The sequence below is a fragment of the Varroa jacobsoni genome, unplaced genomic scaffold (assembly GCF_002532875.2).
Source record: "Varroa jacobsoni isolate VJ856 unplaced genomic scaffold, vjacob_1.0 scaffold_1133, whole genome shotgun sequence".
Classification (NCBI taxonomy): domain Eukaryota; kingdom Metazoa; phylum Arthropoda; class Arachnida; order Mesostigmata; family Varroidae; genus Varroa; species Varroa jacobsoni.
In genome coordinates, this window is record NW_019214035.1 from 21,335 (window position 1) to 40,554 (window position 19,220).

The 19,220-nt window shown below is 43.5% G+C and overlaps 1 protein-coding gene and 2 long non-coding RNA genes across 4 annotated transcripts in view; 1 reads left to right on the top strand and 2 right to left on the bottom strand.

Annotated features, from left to right (window-relative positions):
• dlg1 (MAGUK family member discs large 1) overlaps positions 1–19,220 on the bottom strand; it is a 118,185-nt gene that overhangs the window by 20,164 nt on the left and 78,801 nt on the right. For both annotated transcript variants that reach the window (XM_086971160.1, XM_086971161.1), the window contains one exon: positions 266–525. In XM_086971160.1, the coding sequence (XP_086827286.1) occupies positions 266–525 (260 nt within the window). The remainder of the gene's footprint in view (positions 1–265; positions 526–19,220) is intronic.
• Positions 13,043–19,214, bottom strand: LOC147752604 (uncharacterized). The gene is made up of 2 exons (XR_015313617.1): positions 13,666–19,214; positions 13,043–13,499 (listed from the first exon to the last, which is right to left on the bottom strand). It is a non-coding gene; the product is annotated as an uncharacterized LOC147752604 (long non-coding RNA).
• The window catches only part of LOC111266970 (uncharacterized), a 1,471-nt gene continuing 910 nt past the window's right edge, over positions 18,660–19,220 (top strand). Inside the window, exon 1 of the long non-coding RNA XR_002684350.2 lies at positions 18,660–18,733. This is a non-coding gene — a long non-coding RNA (uncharacterized LOC111266970). The remainder of the gene's footprint in view (positions 18,734–19,220) is intronic.

Sequence of the window (19,220 nt, forward strand, 5' to 3'; positions counted from 1 at the left end):
ATTGGTAAATAAAGCTGACGAAAGCTGGACAAATACACGAAGCATACTTCTGCTCTGTCGCCAACGTATCGAGCTATAGGATCAGAGGAATGTCACCCTAAGAATATGGTATCGATACCCTTTATTGTGGGATCTTAAGAAAGGATGATTTTGACAAACTCGAAGGTGTTAGGAAGAAAAAAACGATGAAGCTCTCCTCTTCATTGATTTTGTGTCTGGTTTTGATTTCGCTTTGTTTCGTTCGTTGCCTAAAACAATGACTTACCATCAGGTCTATACTGCACCGTCATAGACACGGTGTGTCCTGCTCCTTTAAGTGCCTGGGCAGCCTGTTCGTGCGTGGCCTGACGCAGGTCGATGCTATTCACCGCTAGGATTTGATCTCCGCGCCGTAACTGTCCGCTGAGGTCAGCGGCGCCACCGCCGAGGATATACGAAATGAATATACCTTCGCCGTCCTCGCCTCCGACGATGTTAAAGCCTAGGCCGGTCGCCCCTTTACTTAGGACAACTGTACGGCTATCTCTGAACGAAAACATGAAATCGAAGAACAAAAGACACTAGTTAGAGCAGTAAAGAATTGCAACGGACGCGAGATTTCCAAAAATAGCTAAACGATATACTATTAAATGTTATTATTGACAGAAGTCGTGTAGTTATGTGTTGTTGGTGGGGCCTCGCATTTGTTAACCGAAGACTTGACTGTCTTGATATCATACGATAGAACATAAAAAAAACCGTATTGCCATATCAACATGGTTAAGCTGGGATCGCGTTCGATGTGAAGCTTTTACAACATTAGTATTAATAAAATTAATTATAATGATAAAGCTAGGCTTATTTCCTTTTCATTTTTGATTAAGAGATGTAGGCAAGGGTTTAAGATGAATGAGTTTTTTAGTATCTTCAACTTGACAGAAGTTAATTATATATTTAAAGAATGATAGGAATTTATTTCTGCGCGAATCACGAACAGGTAATAGCGTCCGATGTTTCATGTCGTGTCTAGCGTGCGGGACCCGCTGCCAAGGGTGTCACATAGATTTTGTTAATGGCGGTCTATCGAACGTTCAACGATTTCCTAACCAGTCATAAGCTAACATTCAACCAACTGTTTTTAGGCCGCTCGTAGTATGTAACGCACCAGTTGACCTCGAACATCACCACCAACAAACTGTGCACAGCTGAATTAGGTGTATATAATACAGTGCCTCAAAAAAAAAGCACATAATTCTTAAAAGCTCGCTTCGGAGGCCAGTTTCTGGGCCGACCCTCGAAGAGGTCTATCTAGCTGAGCCGACAAGTATCATATTGAAGATCCATATGTGGGAATGGCTATATAAATAATAAACTTTTATTTCGCCTTTTACCACACTGAATAGGCTCGGGTGAGGGGCGGATTTCTGGCTTTTGTCCCCTATTCAAATGGTAGTCTCTGGCATCGAATCACCGACCATCCGATCTCTCTCTGTGAGCTACACCATCAATCAGCTCGATGAGACGCTTCATTAGAGCGGATTAAGGCCAAAAGGCCGTAGCGTTTGGAACTACGCACCAATCTAAACATATCAAATGTTTGCCAACTCGAAACGCTGCATCTGGCCGCTGCGCGGCTAGAACTCTGCGAGCAGAAATACAGCCAGTGAACGTAAAGGCCCCTTCCTTGCTTCTATATTTACTACTGTCTTTCCTCGAAGCAGCTTTTTCGACTTCTAGGCGCTGACAGCTACGCCGACATCAACTATTCTGGGTACAATATATTGATTCTGCTATGCGCAGGCAGACTAGCTATTGTTGTCGACAACGAAAACGAAACATCCGGGTTCTATTTATTTCAACTGTTATGGCTACTATATATATATATATATATATATATGCGAGAACATAGGCATAATAAAACGCCAGCTGTCTTATATTCAACGTGGATAGCACATAGAGCAATTTAGGCTTCCTGTGTGTACCTAACCGATAAAAGCAGTGAAAGCAGCTTCCGGCGAATTTTTCACATTTGACAAGAGGAACATATGTATATACACGCGTTTGTACCGGCTATATTTCGTGGAATTTTCTGAGATATAATTCTTCATTTATGGGATAGGTTTATATAGAAATATACACATGTCCATTTTGTACGTAAAGGCAAAACCTATTAATAGGTAAAGGCCTTGACGTTCTATGATGAAAGTATGATTTCATCGGCACCAACAGGCACTTTGCCGACACTGAAATGATATTACTCATTCGAATGAGCAAACCATACGTGAGTATCTTCAATCAAGGTTAACGACAGATTAATGATTATTGCTCGACGACAGAATGTCGATAGACGCTCCATCGTCGAGTTGTCGAATACGTACTCGTCCAAACCTTAACAAACGTGTCCATAGGCAGATCAAAAAAAGACGCCTTTTTGTGTGCCTGACTGGAGCAGTCCCTTTAACTAGTGAACATCTAATCAAACACGTGCCTAACAAACCAGTATGTGATATCACAAATAACAGGACGTCGAATAATACAAAGTTCCTTCTAAACGTCTTTACGTATTTAACTTTTGCATTTACACGAAGTCGTATATAATGTCAGTGACTTCATTTTGATACGTGTATAATACGGATCTTTAAAAATCATCGCAAACGCATTTTGCCACGGCCATCAAGTCACGCTTTAGAATACATATCCCTCCTCCCGACAAAAATCAAGCGTGCTGACTGGAATTTCCTACATTCCACATGTAAATCACCAATTTTTATACTCAGAGTTATATTACGTGAAGGAAAACGTCTTTAAGCACTCGATCATTGTACAAAACCTGTCACACAGCTCCAATGTTCGTTGCCGTACTGGAGAATATGTCTTCACACATATTGGCAACCTGACCTCGGATGCTTCTGTACGACGGTGTCGTGGTAACGTCGTCCTGAGTCTAAAGCAACGCTTGGCGTGGCGGTAGCGGGCGTCAAATCCAAAACGTTTATTTGTTCATCTCTTACGGTAACCAAAGAAACACGACACAATGTATATGTCTAAATACGAGCTGGTTTTGTGCGACTTCCGACAAGCCGTCGTGTTGATTAGCAGTGAAATCTCACCTACAATCGATTAGTGTTCGGTGAGATCGAGCTGTTTAGCGGATGGTAATTGGTAACGTCATAAAATGCTGCCCCACTGGTTACTCGCTTCTCTGTTACACGCGAAGTTCCATTGTAAGTGCGACATTTACATACAAAAGGACGCCGACTTATTTGTGCCCCGTCTTGAGCTTCAATATACTGATTCGACATACTCACCCGATTAGTTTCGACTTCCCGGAGGAATATCCCTGGAACTTTGACATAGGACACATTCGAGGGGTCTCTAATACTTCTCTGAGGAATCACGTGATAGGTGCGCGAAATTTATCAGAACGCCAACGATGACGACTGTATTCTTGTGTTTCATTTCGACGCAAGTATTGCTTCGCAATGATTATCTTCATACAGTTATCTATTGTCACGCTAAACACAAAACTATTCGTGCTATCTGTGTTTCACAGGAGACCTTTTCAGGTGATTATTAGTTGCCAGTTTTAGGCCTTATTGAATATTACACACATATTTCTGTTCTAAATAGGTACATTTACCATAAATTAACGATCAGCACTCACAAATAGATGGGAACAATATGTCGGCCACGGATTATTGGTCACAATTCTCAGTGTCCAGCGCTTGTTGGCAAGCAGATCAATTTCAACGCACGTATTTAAACGTCATCATGTTCGCTATATAGTGAAACGTCTCTCGTTTCGACAGAACTACTTTGTGAACGTCTATAAACGTCGAACCAAGCAAAAACACGCGATTTCCTTATTATTTATCAATATTCCATTTTCTTTTTTCTTTCCGCAACATCCGTGCTAAGGCTTGATTTGGCGACTGGTAGCACATCGGACTTTGCCAACCCATAACAAATTGTATTCGTTGAAGAATAGGCGCCAGCGTTTTCTAATAAAGGGGCTCGATAGCCTACTGAACCTAATCCACACACACTTTTCTGAAAGTCTGAAACGGTAACGACACATGTATGTATAAAGCAATTTAGACTACTAAGCAAAATCAATGAATCACATACGGCTAGATAGTTGTCAAAGGCTTGCTTTGCTGCATTCGTTTCCGACAGGCCAAGATAACGCCCACTAAGGCCAGCCAGCAGATAAGCGAGACCTATTGCAAGCACCGGTGTCGTTTCTTCCCATAATGGCACCGCGTCTTCCCACAGAATCAGACCGATGGCACCCGCCTAACACCATCGGTAAGTCGCCTAATTATGATTTTTCGGCGTAAAAAATGTAACGGATCGAACGATGATCGCACGCCGAACCTCGGAAACTCCATTAGTGTGCAGGTCTCTTTTCACGCCTAAATATAGCTTGTATTATTAGAAAGGCAAACAGCTTTCTGCCTGGATCTGTAGCTTGGATCAGACTCAGTATTGTGAAGACTACTCTATATAGTTAAATTACTTTATACATTAATACATTTAAACTAGTCGAAAGTCCCGCAACAAATAGCCCATTCTAAACATAAACAGTTCTGTTAATTCTGAAAGTTCTGGCAGTCGACAGCTCCTCGTGTTCAATTCTAAGTCGATCAGTTTTTAGTATCAGAAGGTTTTCCTGAGAACAACGTTTACTAGCCGCGTTCGTTCGGTTAAGGAATAAATCCAGTGTTCTTAGGCTCAAATAAAATCGATTACTTCTGTCTGTTATCCGCATTCAAGCGATTAATACTGCTAAGCAGAGAGCTTTTGAGGAGGACTCCAAGCCTAAATCTCACCAGAGATATATCTAGCGTGTTATTTACATCTCTCAGCACCCGCCGAAGGTAAAACTGAGTCATCCCAACGATTGTATTAGAAATTCGCAATTTCGGAAAAATCGACATCTGAACCTGATTTAAGGTCGATTGCTCGGACCTTCATTTGGTGCCTGGCCGGCGTGCCATCTTTTCCATACCGACGCCAGAGGTAGAGAACTTGCTTCCACATCTGACGCTTCTAAGCGATCCTATAAACAAACATTCTTATCATAGAGCCTGCAGGTTGACAGCATTTATAGTGCCGCTCTCGTAGCCGTAACAACGACGTTATTTCACACCTATGCACGACAGGTATCGCGAATCCATCGCCCGGGCGACACTGTGCTAAAAATAAAGAAACGCTAAAAACGAATGATAGTATCAAAGTTACCCTCTCAATATCGTTTCTCTCCCTCTTTTCGCACGCTAAGTCACTCTCTCTCTTTTGTCCTTTGTGTGGGATGCACACATAAATGTGACTAGTTTGCTTAGGTAAGCCCTGGGGTACTCAATGCCGTTGTGCGGCCAGACTAGCGCAGGGTGCGCCACCTTAACCTTCGGAGAGTCTTTATTGACCTTCCGTTCATCTGCATTGAGTGGCTCACCTTGGACGAGCAGGCGGCAAGCGAACGGACAAACAAATGCAGGTGTGCCCGTGTCTACTCCAGACGCTAGACCTCTGAGCAGGAGGTGCACTGCTGCCAGCGCCACCAGCTTGCATATCTTGACGATGTAACTTTGTGGGGCGTTTGAATAATGTTTGTGGCGTATTAAGTCGGAGGTATGAGCTTGAGAAATGAATGATTCCGTTCTTCACACTCGAGCGTTTGCGTCTCATGAGGAAATTGGGTCTCACCAACAGCTGGAGGCAGCATAGCTTGTCGAGTACGGCTGGATTTTTGATGTAACGCTGGAAAGATTTTTCACGATCGGCGTGACCATCCCTACGTCGTCCCCTACTCTAGAAAACGACTGACAACTTTAAAATAAGAATATTTGTCGAGGCATCTTATCTGACTGGGGCGATACATTCCGCTGGTTCGTTCGCTCTGGAAGATGAGTTAGCTGTAAATATCCGTAGCTATTACGATTGAAGCCTCCGCACGGTCCATAATGAATAATTTTAATATGAAAAGTTGACGTGAACAGACGAGCATATTTAGCAATCAATGGTGTTTATTATGTTTGTGTTTTTCGGTATATTGATGATAAGCAGAAAGATTGTTGAACAAATAGAAAGTGAAGCAGTTATTGGTTGACGTGGCTGTGGCTGTTGTTGTAGTTGACCCGTGTGGCCAAATACGGGTCGTTTTCAATGGTGCCAATAATCTGACACGCGACACACAACGAAATAGTAGGAAAGTTCCTGGAGAAAAGACCCGATTAAAACCGCTAATCGGGACAGACGATTAGCTAGCCGGTCTCATCCTGAGCTTGTGTCTCCTGATGAGGCACATTACGGTGCAGCTCACTGAAGACCGACTGAATTGTATCGGAAAATCAATATTTGTGCTCGCAATAATAAGTCGGTATTTCATTCAAGTCATTCTCCTCTCATGTGTTTCGATAACGTTAGCACCTATTTGTCTGAATTATATCTGCTATCTGCTGCGACGCCACCGCGTCTTGTTGACAGCAGCTTCATTGAGATCTAGATAACCAGTTTTGTCAACTAGATAAAACGTTCGTGTCAGTAGACTATAATACCGCTGCCAAACTAGTGTCCCTAGTTAATCTTCTCATTTTGACTGCACCTATCTGTGTTCATACAACTTGTGACGCTAAACGAAGCAAGGAAGTTCTTTTTTTGTCGCAGAACATCGTTACGGAAGTGATCTTTTAGCTAGATCGAGACCTCTGTGCTGTCTTGCACTCGGCTGCACGTTGAAGTGTCATGCGGTAGCCCGTATCGATCACAGTCAAGAACCACGTCCTTCGACCTGCTAGCGTCTTTCTCTATTATCAATCGCGCTGAATTAAGCTTTGCCACTCACATACATTTGAAATACAACAAGGACAGACATTAAAGTGATCTTGTATGCAGCCAAATTGTACTATTTATCTAACTTGCGATAACCTGAAACGTCAGCAGCCTTTTGCCATTTGGGCAGCGCTGGTCATTGTTCTTCAAATAACCGTTTCGTTACCCAGTACATTTTTCTCACTGCCATATCTTAACTATATGCTACAGTGATAAATTATAACTTCCGCTTGTGCTTATCTGCGCTTTTTGTTCCGCGAGCCTAACCGTTAAGCAAATAGGAACCCATGACTACTTTTTGTTTTTACGCTAGTTTTTTTTTTACGTATCAGGATGAGAGAATACGAGTGTTCCTAAGAGACCTGACGCTAACGCCACCGTTCATCGACAGCCGTCCAAAGTTTCGAAGGCGGATCGTAAGGCTCTACTGTATCACTTGCCTCACGGGTGCTACCGGGCTGACAATCAGAAAACGGGTCGTGCTATTATTCATCTGGGTAGCGATGATACTGAAAGCAGTCGAGCAATCTGGGTCGATTTTATGTTTTTGCTTATACGTTTACTGCTTCACGCATAAGTAGCCAACTGACTCGGTCTTGGTTCTCTGTCTTCAAATGTGTAAGCTGTTTAGAATAGAGAACAAAAAAATGAAGTGGGAAAGGTAAAAGCTAAGAAAATACGCACAATTTCTAGTTATTAATTGTAGTTAAATAAAAATGCAGTACTAGTAGTAATAGCGAAGAAAACTGCGACACTACTGTCATTTGAAGGCAAACCACTCGCTTTGAATTTGCCAACACACTTCCAAGTTCTCGTTTATTACACAACTAAATTAATTAGTAAAAACTATCTGCAGCTATCTGACAGCAACACCTGTAAGAACACCTTCTTTAAGCCTATTTTTAGACTGCAAAGTTTTGCCAACTAGGTTGCTGCTAAGGCCTGTTACCGTTCGGTCCTAGTAATTGCCATATCCTTACATTTCTTTTTAACTAGCTTGCTGATGGACTTCGCAAAGCGGCTTCATAGCAATACTCCACAACGCGATGTGAACGTTTTCTAGGTAGTCGGATATAATTTCAATTAACACATCTATTATTTCCATTGAAACATTTGCATCTAATTTGTTAAATTCAATTTATGTATTATCTTGTGTGTTATTTATGTGCTAGATTGGGCGCGGTAAAGACGAACCGTATAATCCATGGCTTTCTTTCCTACGGCCATACGCGCGTATCCTATCACAGCATCCAGCTAGTTTGAACTGTGGTTAGTTGGCCTAAACTGGGTTGGAATAATGGCCGGTATTAGCCTTATCCCACTGGCATCACCGGCGTCCTATTATCGTTAGGCAACCATGTGTAAGAGGTATTTCTTCCTATACAAATATCATATGATTAACCTGTTTAGATAATTATATTCTATATAGTTATTCGTTAGCAAAACGTGTGGACACGCACATACTACTTAAGTTTTCTCATTTATATAAATAATTCTTTTTTTCCTGGCGACTATTTAGAGCGATTTATTTACAGAACGTCCATTAATTAGTGGGTCGACATCGCTAGTGGGGTCTACCTCAAGCACAGAAACTCATCCAAGCAGTGGTTTCGTTCTGCAATCTATAAGTTATTATGAATCGTAAATTTCAATATGAAAGGCAGGGTCGAAGTCCATTTGCTCATACGCCAAAATCATTTAAGCCACTGAATTGAAATCAAAAGGACCCGAAAAAGTGGGCGCTCATCACGAACGTTTCCCAAATATTGCTAAGTCGAACTGAAGATTGGATCGGTCTTTCCAGCCAATAAATGTGATGATCTTGAGTTGCGTAACTGTTCGCTGGTCACAACCTCCGATCCGTTGATGCTTTCTATATATGTTGTTCGGAGCACAATGTTTATTTCTCGAACGCGCTCGCACAGGAACAGACCGTTAGAGTAATAGTAGCCATAACGTACCACGGCACGAGCAGTTTAAATTATTGGATCTAATCCAAACACTTGCTCAGCATATATACAACACGGGACCACAGTGACGTTGTCACTAATGGCTAAGTGTAGCCAGTTTGAAATTGACTAAATCTGCCTAGGTTTTATTGTTGTACGCAATAGCAGCAATGACAACAATGTTATTACTATTATTACTACTCTAAGCATTTTCGTATCCTTCTACCTCACGATCCATTATAATAAAATGAAAGCCCAGGCTAACTCTGTCGCTGTGCAGCATTTCGTTATTAACTTGTCATAGTCACAGAAGCAGAAAGAAGGCCAGTGGCTAACTCGGTTGTTCGATTCTCAACGCCAACTGTTCAGGCAGACCTTGTTTAAGGTCAGCTATCAACGACTCTCCCATTCTCTGCTCTAGGCACTCAACAAACGAATGACGACCTAACCTCATCCGTCCGTTCAAATATGCGTTCCTGTTTGCGGACCTGCTGCCAACAAGGTCCTCTATATTTCGTCGTTTTAATTCACACTTTCCCTTTGAATCTCTGCATGCGCATTGCAAATACCAAATCTCTTGAATCGGCCATGTAGACATCGGTGATTGACAAAGCAAATGTATAACGTGTACGTAGGTGTCGGTGATTTTCATTCTGTGTCTGCGAGTGGGCGATGAGATCTAGTAATATTATATGATGATTCGGTCTATACATGAGCGATGACAATACGTTAGTTTTGCGCTGTTTTATGGTGTTACCGCAATATCAACGGGAGGGTGGGGTGGACATGGTCGGAACTTGGGCTTGTGTTGATGGTGCTTCCCGATGATAACGGTGATGGCCAGGAGCAAGTCGGTTTCCACCACATTCGACCCTTCGACTTCTTGGGACCTTCTCTTCGAGAGACGAGATGTGTAAACTCTTGATTGGATTTTTGTAGGCTCAGCTCAGACAGCTTGCAATGGCCGGAGTATGCGTGCTGATCCCTTGGCAAGTATCTGACAACTTCATTTGTCAATCAGATGAAAAGCCACAGACCGAGCGAAGAGTGCACCGGATCAATATGGGAAACAGGGAGGATAGGTAGTACGAGCCAGGCGTAACCGATAAAAAGTGCGGCATGTGAACACTAGTCGATGTTTAGTGAGATGTATTTCTGCTGTTGAATATGGCAACGCATAGAGAGGCTCTACGTAACCATTAATTATAGCTCTTATTAATTGTAACGATTTATTCACTAGTAGAAGCATTTAATGCATTTTGCGAAAGTGTTAAGGAGTACTAAAATGAATTATGAAAAAAAAAAAAAAAAGCTGTGATTTTTCTATACACATGCCACAGTTCAACAGACAAGAACTTACGAAGAAAAGTGTTTCAATGAGAAAAAAAAAAACCTTTAAAAAACTGTTTAAACTTCAAAAACAACGTGTCTAAAATCGTATGGAAGTGTAAACTGGGCTGTTTGTGAATGACTCACTCGTTGTACTGAACGGCAAAAAAACAAATGTCACGAAGAGTACCTCGCATCTGCAATAGTTTCGTCATACCGTATCAAGGTTTCGCTAGCGACTTTCTCACGTAACGTGCGAAATTCGTTTGCGACTCAGCCACTGTTTGGGTTACGCACACAGAATATGAGAATCCACTGAACGAACAGCTTGTTCTACACAAGCTGTCAGAAAAATCCTCTCGAGCAACTGGAGAAACTCAATGTTTACGACCGTTGCACTCCCTGGCCAGTATAAATATTTTATACCAGTACATTTTTAGCCATAGTCAGGCAGTGGAGGCCGGCGCCTGTAACTACCACTGGCAATACTGGCGAGTTGTTTATTTAGTACGCATTCTGAGACTGCTGGCTTCGGATGCTAGCCCGACGTGTCCCGACATTACTCTATCTCTAATACAGTAATACACAATATATTAGTAGTAAGTAACATGGCGTGAAAATCGTGACTTCGCCAACAGGACCAGGTTACCTGCGCTATCCGACCAACTGCCCAACTGAAGTCAGCGAGCAGACCCAAAAAAAACGCAAAAAAAAAAAAGCAATTCCAACCTCTGGCATTACCATTGGCACCGTTTGACCAATTGATGCTACTATCTTCAGTTGCTGCCAGTTCAAAAGCTGCTCAAAGCCGGCAAGATACTGCACGAAGGTACGGCCAGATCCTGCTATAGGAAACAAGTAGAAGCTAAGCTGGCTTGGCAAAACGAATGAAGCACGGTGGTCAAGCCTGCAGGCACGGAAATCATTTCGATATGCGGCCGAACTCCAACGCCCATCTTCCTTGAGGTCATTTACCTCAGCTTAGTGCCGAATCAACCGCGATCTTTTGAAACTGCAGCACAACAGCATTAGCGTTAGTGTTTTGTGACTAAAGTTGCCGGAGCGACAGCTGTCGAGTCAGCGGCTTTTCGACTATACTGAACGCATGAGAAACTAGCTGGAACCTACGTCTATAAACCGATGGCCCTGTTAATGAACGATAATATAATTGGATAATGCCCTCTTCCGTTCAATAACGAGTGGCCCTCACGGCTGGTTTCCGCCACAGCAACTAGCATATCGTTTCTGTCGACTGCCGCAGCACGAGTTTGCGCGCTATCTCAATTCCTGCTTAACTGACATGTAGTAGGAGTCAGATCCAAACTAGTTTTAAAGGGCGATGCGTTTGATTACTTTGGAAAAGTAGAGATAATAGGTGGTTGTTTTTCACTGCTTACGTTATAGCTGAATAGAATGGCCAGTGTGCCGAAACGATCGACAATGGAGAAGGGAGGCAAAGGGCAATAGAACTAACAGTTTTTTAGAGATTAAATTCGCTAAGCATTTTATAGTACTTATATGCCTATGGTGTCGGTCACACACCGTGGGCCGTATGCATCAGTCTTTGATAAATGACGACAGTGTCGAGGATATTATGGAATAGCCTCGCGGTATGGAATCATATATACATAAATATAAGCTAGACGAAGGTTTGGACAAAGGCTTTGTCCAGCTTATATTTATAAATTTTCGTTTACATTTCTGTGACGAAAATCAAAGGCTTTTATAGTGAATGTGGGTACTTCACAGCTTGCGACGCATATATATTCAAGTTAGAACACGAACACCATAATAAACATAATAAGATAATTTTAGCATGGAAAAAAGCAAGGCACTTTCGACCCGTCTTTTAGGCTCCTGCATGCGATAAATTACTTTCGAAGAGTGACGCTCCCAAGAACAACGTTGAAGTTATCATTCATTCTTCACACCCGACCGCAGTACAACCAGCAACGGATGACACTGCCAAAACCGTATAAATGAGCGCGAAATCAGAAGCCACTCTGCGTCCATCATAGCGTAAATACATAACACTTAGCTTTACATAAACTGGCCTTAACGATAAAGTTGCCTACCGAACGCACACATTTGGCTTCTGATATCTGCATATACCAACCCAATACACTTATATCTATCTTCTCCTATGAAAAAAAACTGAAAACTCTATCGAACAACCGCTATCCTATATTATATACAGGTCTGAGACGGTGTTAACATGTTGGCATGAGATAATGTGTGCGTGTGAATACCTATGAGTATCAATAGCAGCATGTTAGATCGACTCTATTTCACAGAGACAGCACGCGCCTTGTTCAGTCGACAAGGACACACCTAATGCCAGTGGACGGCGACGATTGCAAAAGCATTAGCCTGAATCGGCAGTGAGGTGAGCCAAGCCACAAATGTACGTCAATGATAGCCAAAATACAACAGTAAGAATCGACGAGGCGATAAGAAATCGTACAAGTGAGCAACCGGAGCACTGCAACATAGCCTATTCGACGCTGGACGATCAAATCCAATCTAATCCGGCCACCTGTATTGGGGACGCTTCGCGAACTCCACCGTCGGTCCACTGCTTCGGACCAGAATCGTGAAACCACTATAGAAACAATGGCTGTTATGGACGTTTCGCGAGCTTGACGACTTCACAGTACCTGCTATGACACATACGGTAGATATGTATAGATAGTAGATGCTTTGCTAAACGACGTCAGTTGTAGAAGATGTGGAGCAAAGCGGGTTTCTACCATATCGGCACGTGATGAATAAGGACGTCTCAATTTTTAGGGGTGGCTACGAGTTTTATCGGGGTAACGATAGTAGAAATCGCAAAAAAAAGGGTAGTACTCTCGAAGTAACAGCTACCGAGTTCCGAACCAAGGCCACCGGTTGGCGTAGATGTAGATGCCCACGTAAAGAAGAAAATAAGCAATGAAAATCTCCGTGACGATCAATAATAGCAATAATACTAATAATAATTATTATTTCTGTTATTGGACTTAACCTAGCATCAGGAGTACCCTAACGACTGTCGAAATTTGGGGCTTAGCTAGGTATGGAAACACGGTGCGTGTCTCGCGTGGAGCTAGATATTGGCGAGAACTCGTTGGATAAAGATATGGCAACTAATAACTGCTCGCTAAGCGAGTCCACGCTAAAAATATATTGTTACATATTATGCACATATATGCGCTATGGATGTTTAAGTCGGCGTGGATGATTCCTTTACAAGGTCCATCTATCAACATCTTCCAAGTCCGAGGTGGTAATGCTCATCAAATTGTAGTACAATAATGTAAACACATTTGATTTAAAGTTCAGTAAATGTGAAGAAATTGAAAGGATTTGAAGAAAAAAAATCGTGACCATTGCAGGGCCGATTGAGTCCGCTCCCTCCAGACGCACCTTCAATTACCGAAAAAGAATGTTTCAATTAGTTTTCTTCGTTCGATAAAGCTAAACACTCACTGCTATATGGAAACTACCAAATAGTGTTAAGTGTACTAAGTATATACAACACAGCTTTGGTATATGTGAGTAAAAACATTACCAATTGTTGAACATCACATACCTCCCAGAATTTGAATTCCGATCCCGAGATTTCGATCGAGATCTACTCGATGGCTTTTTGTTACCATTCATATCCTCAGGACTTCGACCGCGCCCCATCCTGCGCGGTTCCCTTGTGCGTCTAGTAAAACAATACACAACAATAATCTCCCGTAGCTATATACGCACGGCTGTTTGACACAACTACACCAATTACCAGCTCACAACTGAGAACATCTCACAATATACACGAAACAAACAATCAAGCTGCCTATTTGTTGACAATACTTTGGCAGCATGTCACCTAACCCATAATCTTCTTCAGCCAGAGGTTACTCACTATCCATGATGGGCACAAGCTTAGGCACAGTTACAATCGCAGGGTTTATAGGCCTGCCGGCTTTCTCTACAAGAAAGGCAACAACGCAATTTTCTAGCACGTCTTCTTGACCTCACGCCTTCGTGTGGTAGCAACTTGTTATTTTAGGCTACATGAGAGTCTAACTCGCAACGTAGTTAAAGGCCTACCTCGACCGGCTACTGATCTCTATTCGACCGCGTGTACTCCTTCGGGCAGGAAATCTAGTGTACTGTGCCGAACAGCGCCGTGTAGGAAGCGAGCTTACAGCTTCCCGGCGTACTCGTTGCAATTACTCACTTGATACAGAGCACGTGTCATAGGATCAGCTATGCCGTCGATTACATACAATACGCATACGTATGAGGCAAGCACGGGAATAGGAGCAGCCCAATATGCACTTATTGGAGTAATGGAAGCGTTTTTTATTTATATTGTTCTAACGCTTATATATGACGTTTTTTTTTTATCGGCTTAACTTATACCTGTTGTTACATCTCGGTTCGTGTCGATCTTCTATTTGGTTCGTCCTGCTAAGCGCCGATGATTCGTTTATCATTCGGTTGACGCTTACAGTTTCGTCCCTGCCGTTCTTGTCTCCCTTTGCGCATAGTGCGTGGTAACAACAATGGGAAGCGGCTTTGTCGTGTGTAAACGCCACTGCAGTTCTATCAGAGGCGGAGATAGCCTTGCCGCCCACTCGCGTTTTTGGACGCTACTTGTTCGGGTCCGTTTGCGTTGGGCTGGAGCAAAAAATAAAGAGCCTCCTGGATCTTAAGCTGATCCGTTCGTAAATTTCGTCTTTGTTTTGTCAGATGGATTCTGCATGTAAGCTCAGCATACGTTTGACTTGATGTGATTGGTATTTATTGCTATGTAATTTTTCTACGTTTGGTTCAGATCCACTGTAGAACGCTCCTGGTGTTCTCCATATATATATATATATATATGAGGCTTTGTTTGTTCAGCCGAGCTCTTGTGTTCCCAGGTAAACTAACCGTATACCACTGGATTGATCACTTAGATCACTGGCGATGCTAGAGCGGCGTTATTTGAAGCTTCTGTCTGGTTGTTACAAGCACCCCATTATACATCATAACTGGTAAAAGCGACCGGTTAGTTTCAGACCAATCGTAATGATCTAGCTAGGATCTAAGTAGGTACATGTGGGCCAACATGGCATGAGCACAGCACAAAGGCTGAAATAACGAATGATGTTATGCTATTGGGAATCCAATTGACGAGTAACAGCCGCAGCTTGGTGAACGTCAGACGTTCGCGTAACGTACAGAGGCGCGCGCGCACACACACACACACCACAATACGGAAACGTCGCTTGTAAAGGATCCGGTCCAACGAGTAGACCTCGTTGTCGGACTCGACTACTGGCCAAATCGGCTGCCTTTTCCCACACGTTCCGAAATGGAACTCCGCTACACTGCTCTGCCGTCGTGAGCACTCTGTTGAGTCTCAGCGATACTCACTCACGTTGGATTTGAACGCTATAGGGCGACGTTGCGCCCGGGCCGAATGCCGCCAGGCGACTTTATACTACTAACCTATGTACAGCTAGCATATCGGCTCATAGCAGAGCTTTCCGAGCAGCTCTGAATCAACCTGTCAGCCCTGTTTTACCGCTCCGTGCTAGATCTGTCGGGAACTGTGTTCGGCTAAATCTACCTTACTAAGCGTTACGGGAAACACACTAAACGAGCGGATTCTGTGTAGCGATGAAAAAAAGAATGCCACCGCCAGTACAGATATTTTCAACAATGTCGTATGACGATTCAGTGGTGGGTTTGAACAATATTGCCTCAGTAGGAAAAGTAATGATAATAGCAGTCGTAATGTTAGACGTTGTTCTTGTTACGATTGTTGACATTACGATACCCGTACCAGTCAGTCGTGTGTTGTCCTTCCACTGATAGGGATGTTCGAGAGTGAGCTTTGTCGAACGCCCAATTTGGCACCAATTGACCTGGGCTGATCGTTTACAAAATACAGCCACTGCAGCACAGGAGCAAACGCGTGTGAATAATTAGAATATTCGTCTGCGGCGAATCATCCCCGCATTACACACACACGTTAACTATAGTAATATAACCATTTGCCATGTATCGACAAACGGTTCCGCACTGTCAACTATATGAAGCAAATCTTCCATGATTCTTCTTCGTGTCTTCTACTCCAATCAACGAGCGTCGTTTTAGTGCATTTCGGCTCACTTTTAATCATCTCACTTCCGCTGCCTTCTATACGTCACTCTTTCATTCAGTTCTACCCCCGTACTGCAGCCCACAGCCCTTCACCTTCACCCTCACCCTCAGTTGCGCTTGTCATTCATTTGATCGTCGCAAAATTATCGCCGACAAATGTCGTCGTCATCATCCATCTATTGTCTGATCCGGATGACGGTTGGCTTGGCCAAGTGATATGAGCCGTGAGTTGTGTTTCACAGACGGTTAACGAAACAAACCATCTGTCCTATGCACGAGCAAATCAGTCCGGCGGCCACGAATGAACGTACCGACAGCATACGCCCCGCAGCACAACTGCTCGTGTCAGAAACGGCGGTGGCAGCAAACTGACGGTGTGTAATAAACAACAAATACACTTGTCCGCGAGCAACAAATAAGCAATAGAAGGGGGTGGTCATGTACAGCAGGAACAGCGATCGACATCGACTCTTAAACTGAAGTACACAAGGGCGAGCACACCGCTGCCAATGACGACGAACTGCTGCTACCGCTTGTGCCGCACCGGGGTGACGAGCTCTCTCAGCCGCTGACTCAGCACAGCACAGCACAGCAGCAGCAGTGACGACGACGACGACGACGACACCACAACTAGACTGTTCTTGACTGCAACCGCTCACGGCGACACGGCCAAACGGATTGTTCGTTCGTTCGTTCGCAGCATCAAGTCCGACAGCACCGAGTAGCAACAGCGGTCAGTAGAAACTGCTGTAGCAGCAGCACACGAACGAAACGAATGGCTGCTGTGGCGGCCGAAGAAACAATCAAAAAGAGCCACAATAGCGGTGTCTGTTGTGAGAACCTCTTTCGTTCGACTGTCCAACTTGACCGTCTGTCCAGTCCGTGAGCGCTCGCTGTGTCGGCCTGTGTTCTGGCCTATTCGCTCCGGCGCCGACGCGATGTCAACGACGACAACGGCGACGAGGACCTCCTCCGCTGCTGCTGGCGCCGCCGCAACTGGTCAGATGAGTTCGTCGCCTAGTGCTCACTCACGACAAATGTGCTAGCGTTACGCTCGCTCACCGACTACTCTAGCAGCCGGCTTCCGCGCCAGCGAAATCGAAACCACTCACGAATTATGTAAACAATACGACCAATCGCTAGTAGGAATGGTGGCAACAATCATAGCCGTTACCTAAATTAGTTTACTAGAAGAATGAGTAGTTGATCACAAAAACTATTACATAATAATAACAACATTCCGTAACAAATTTGGAAAAGTCGGAGCTCCAGTGTGCTAGCTTTGCAAACACTCCTTGTTGCGCTCGTCCGCTCAAAATTGCCGTTTAATGTTTGTCGTAGCAGCTTCGCTATAGAGATGATAATAAAACGGCAAGATAAAAGGGTAGCGTCAGCAGAAGAGTAGTTGCATTGTCGCGCGAGATAGCATAAATAAATTATTTATCGTAGAAACAACAAACGGAAACGAGTTGGAATCGATGCAAAATCAATCCCACTATCGTAACGACGGGTTAACTGTGACGAGAATCGGGATATATCACAATCTATAGAACAGAGTTGTGTGTGTATAGGTGCGCAGATCGTCCGACGGCAGACCAGATTGTTGCTGCTGGTAGAGAGGAAGCCGTGATCTGGGACGACAGCGCGGAAATGAACACTATTATCGAATTAACTCGACTGAAAACTTTAGCGGATCGTTCATCCTAGGTTCGAACCCCGCCGTGAACATGTTTAGAGAAACAGGCGGTTATGGTTATGGAAGAGCATGTTATTTGTACGCGGTTGATCTGACGGTTACTAAAGACGATAGTCGAAGTTCGAACACCATTTTGTCTTCAGAAAACCGACAAAAAATATTAAATTCGTGGCCGGATTTGCAGTTTCTCTCATGGAATTCTAACGCCTTTTCTCGCTCCACATAACTAGGAAGCCACACTAGATACATAACGATATTAGATTTCCAAGTAGTCGTACTTCTTAGAGAAAAACTACGAATCGTAGTTAGCTTGAAGCGAGTGGAGCGACGTCTGCAACTGGTCGTCATCATCAACCGTGGTGAGCCCGATTAAGTCGACCCTGTAACGATTCAGATCTAACGATTCAGATGCAGTATAATTCAATATACAAGGAGTAGAGGCTGAAAATTAATGTTGGACTTTTTTTTTTTTTAACTTTTTAACCGTAGCGGCAAGGTTCAGATGCTATCACCGATTAAGACGAGCACGATCAAGCAATGATGTTATGTGCTTGATGCCAAATACCCATACTGCAAAGCCCACAATTCATACATAAGCACGCGTCAGCTGTTATTTTTACCCAATGTCAATATTGTTCGCGCACCTATATGAACGTCACATGGTTACAAGGAGCCGAGCACGCGCATCTTACGAGCTCGATAGTCGTAAAGTCCGGGGAAACTTCACAACCGAAAATTGTGCGGCACTTCAGACCGAAGCTGGGCCAACAGAATATCCTAGCCGTCCTCGTGCTACTACTGTAATCAAATACAAGTACAGGTACAATGTGTTTCCCGTAAAAACATCAGCTAGAATCATAGATAGAAAGAAGCACGGGGAGCGACTATAAAGATAACAACTACTGCGGTATAAAAAGACACAAGAGCAATTGAAGTGCTTTAGAAAATCCGATAGGCCCAGATAACAGATCCATATGGATTATGGCTGCCTATGTCGTAGTTTGGAAATGGTTTAGGCATGAAATATTTGAGCATTAATTAAAAAGGTAGATACGCTCTACATCGATCTACCGGGTAACCTGAAATCGTTGCTTTCCGTTGTGTCCGGCTAACGACCCACAGCTCTTTGGACCTTATAAGAGCATCCTTGACGCTAATCGAGTACTACCCTTCTGGAGAGCTTATAATAATTCTTATTAAACAAATCAGCATCAGCAAAGTTGATCCATAACATCCTATAGAAGTTATTGCAAAGCATTTCTTATATAGTTGACATCCACTGCTTCTCTCTCTCTCTCTCTCTCTCT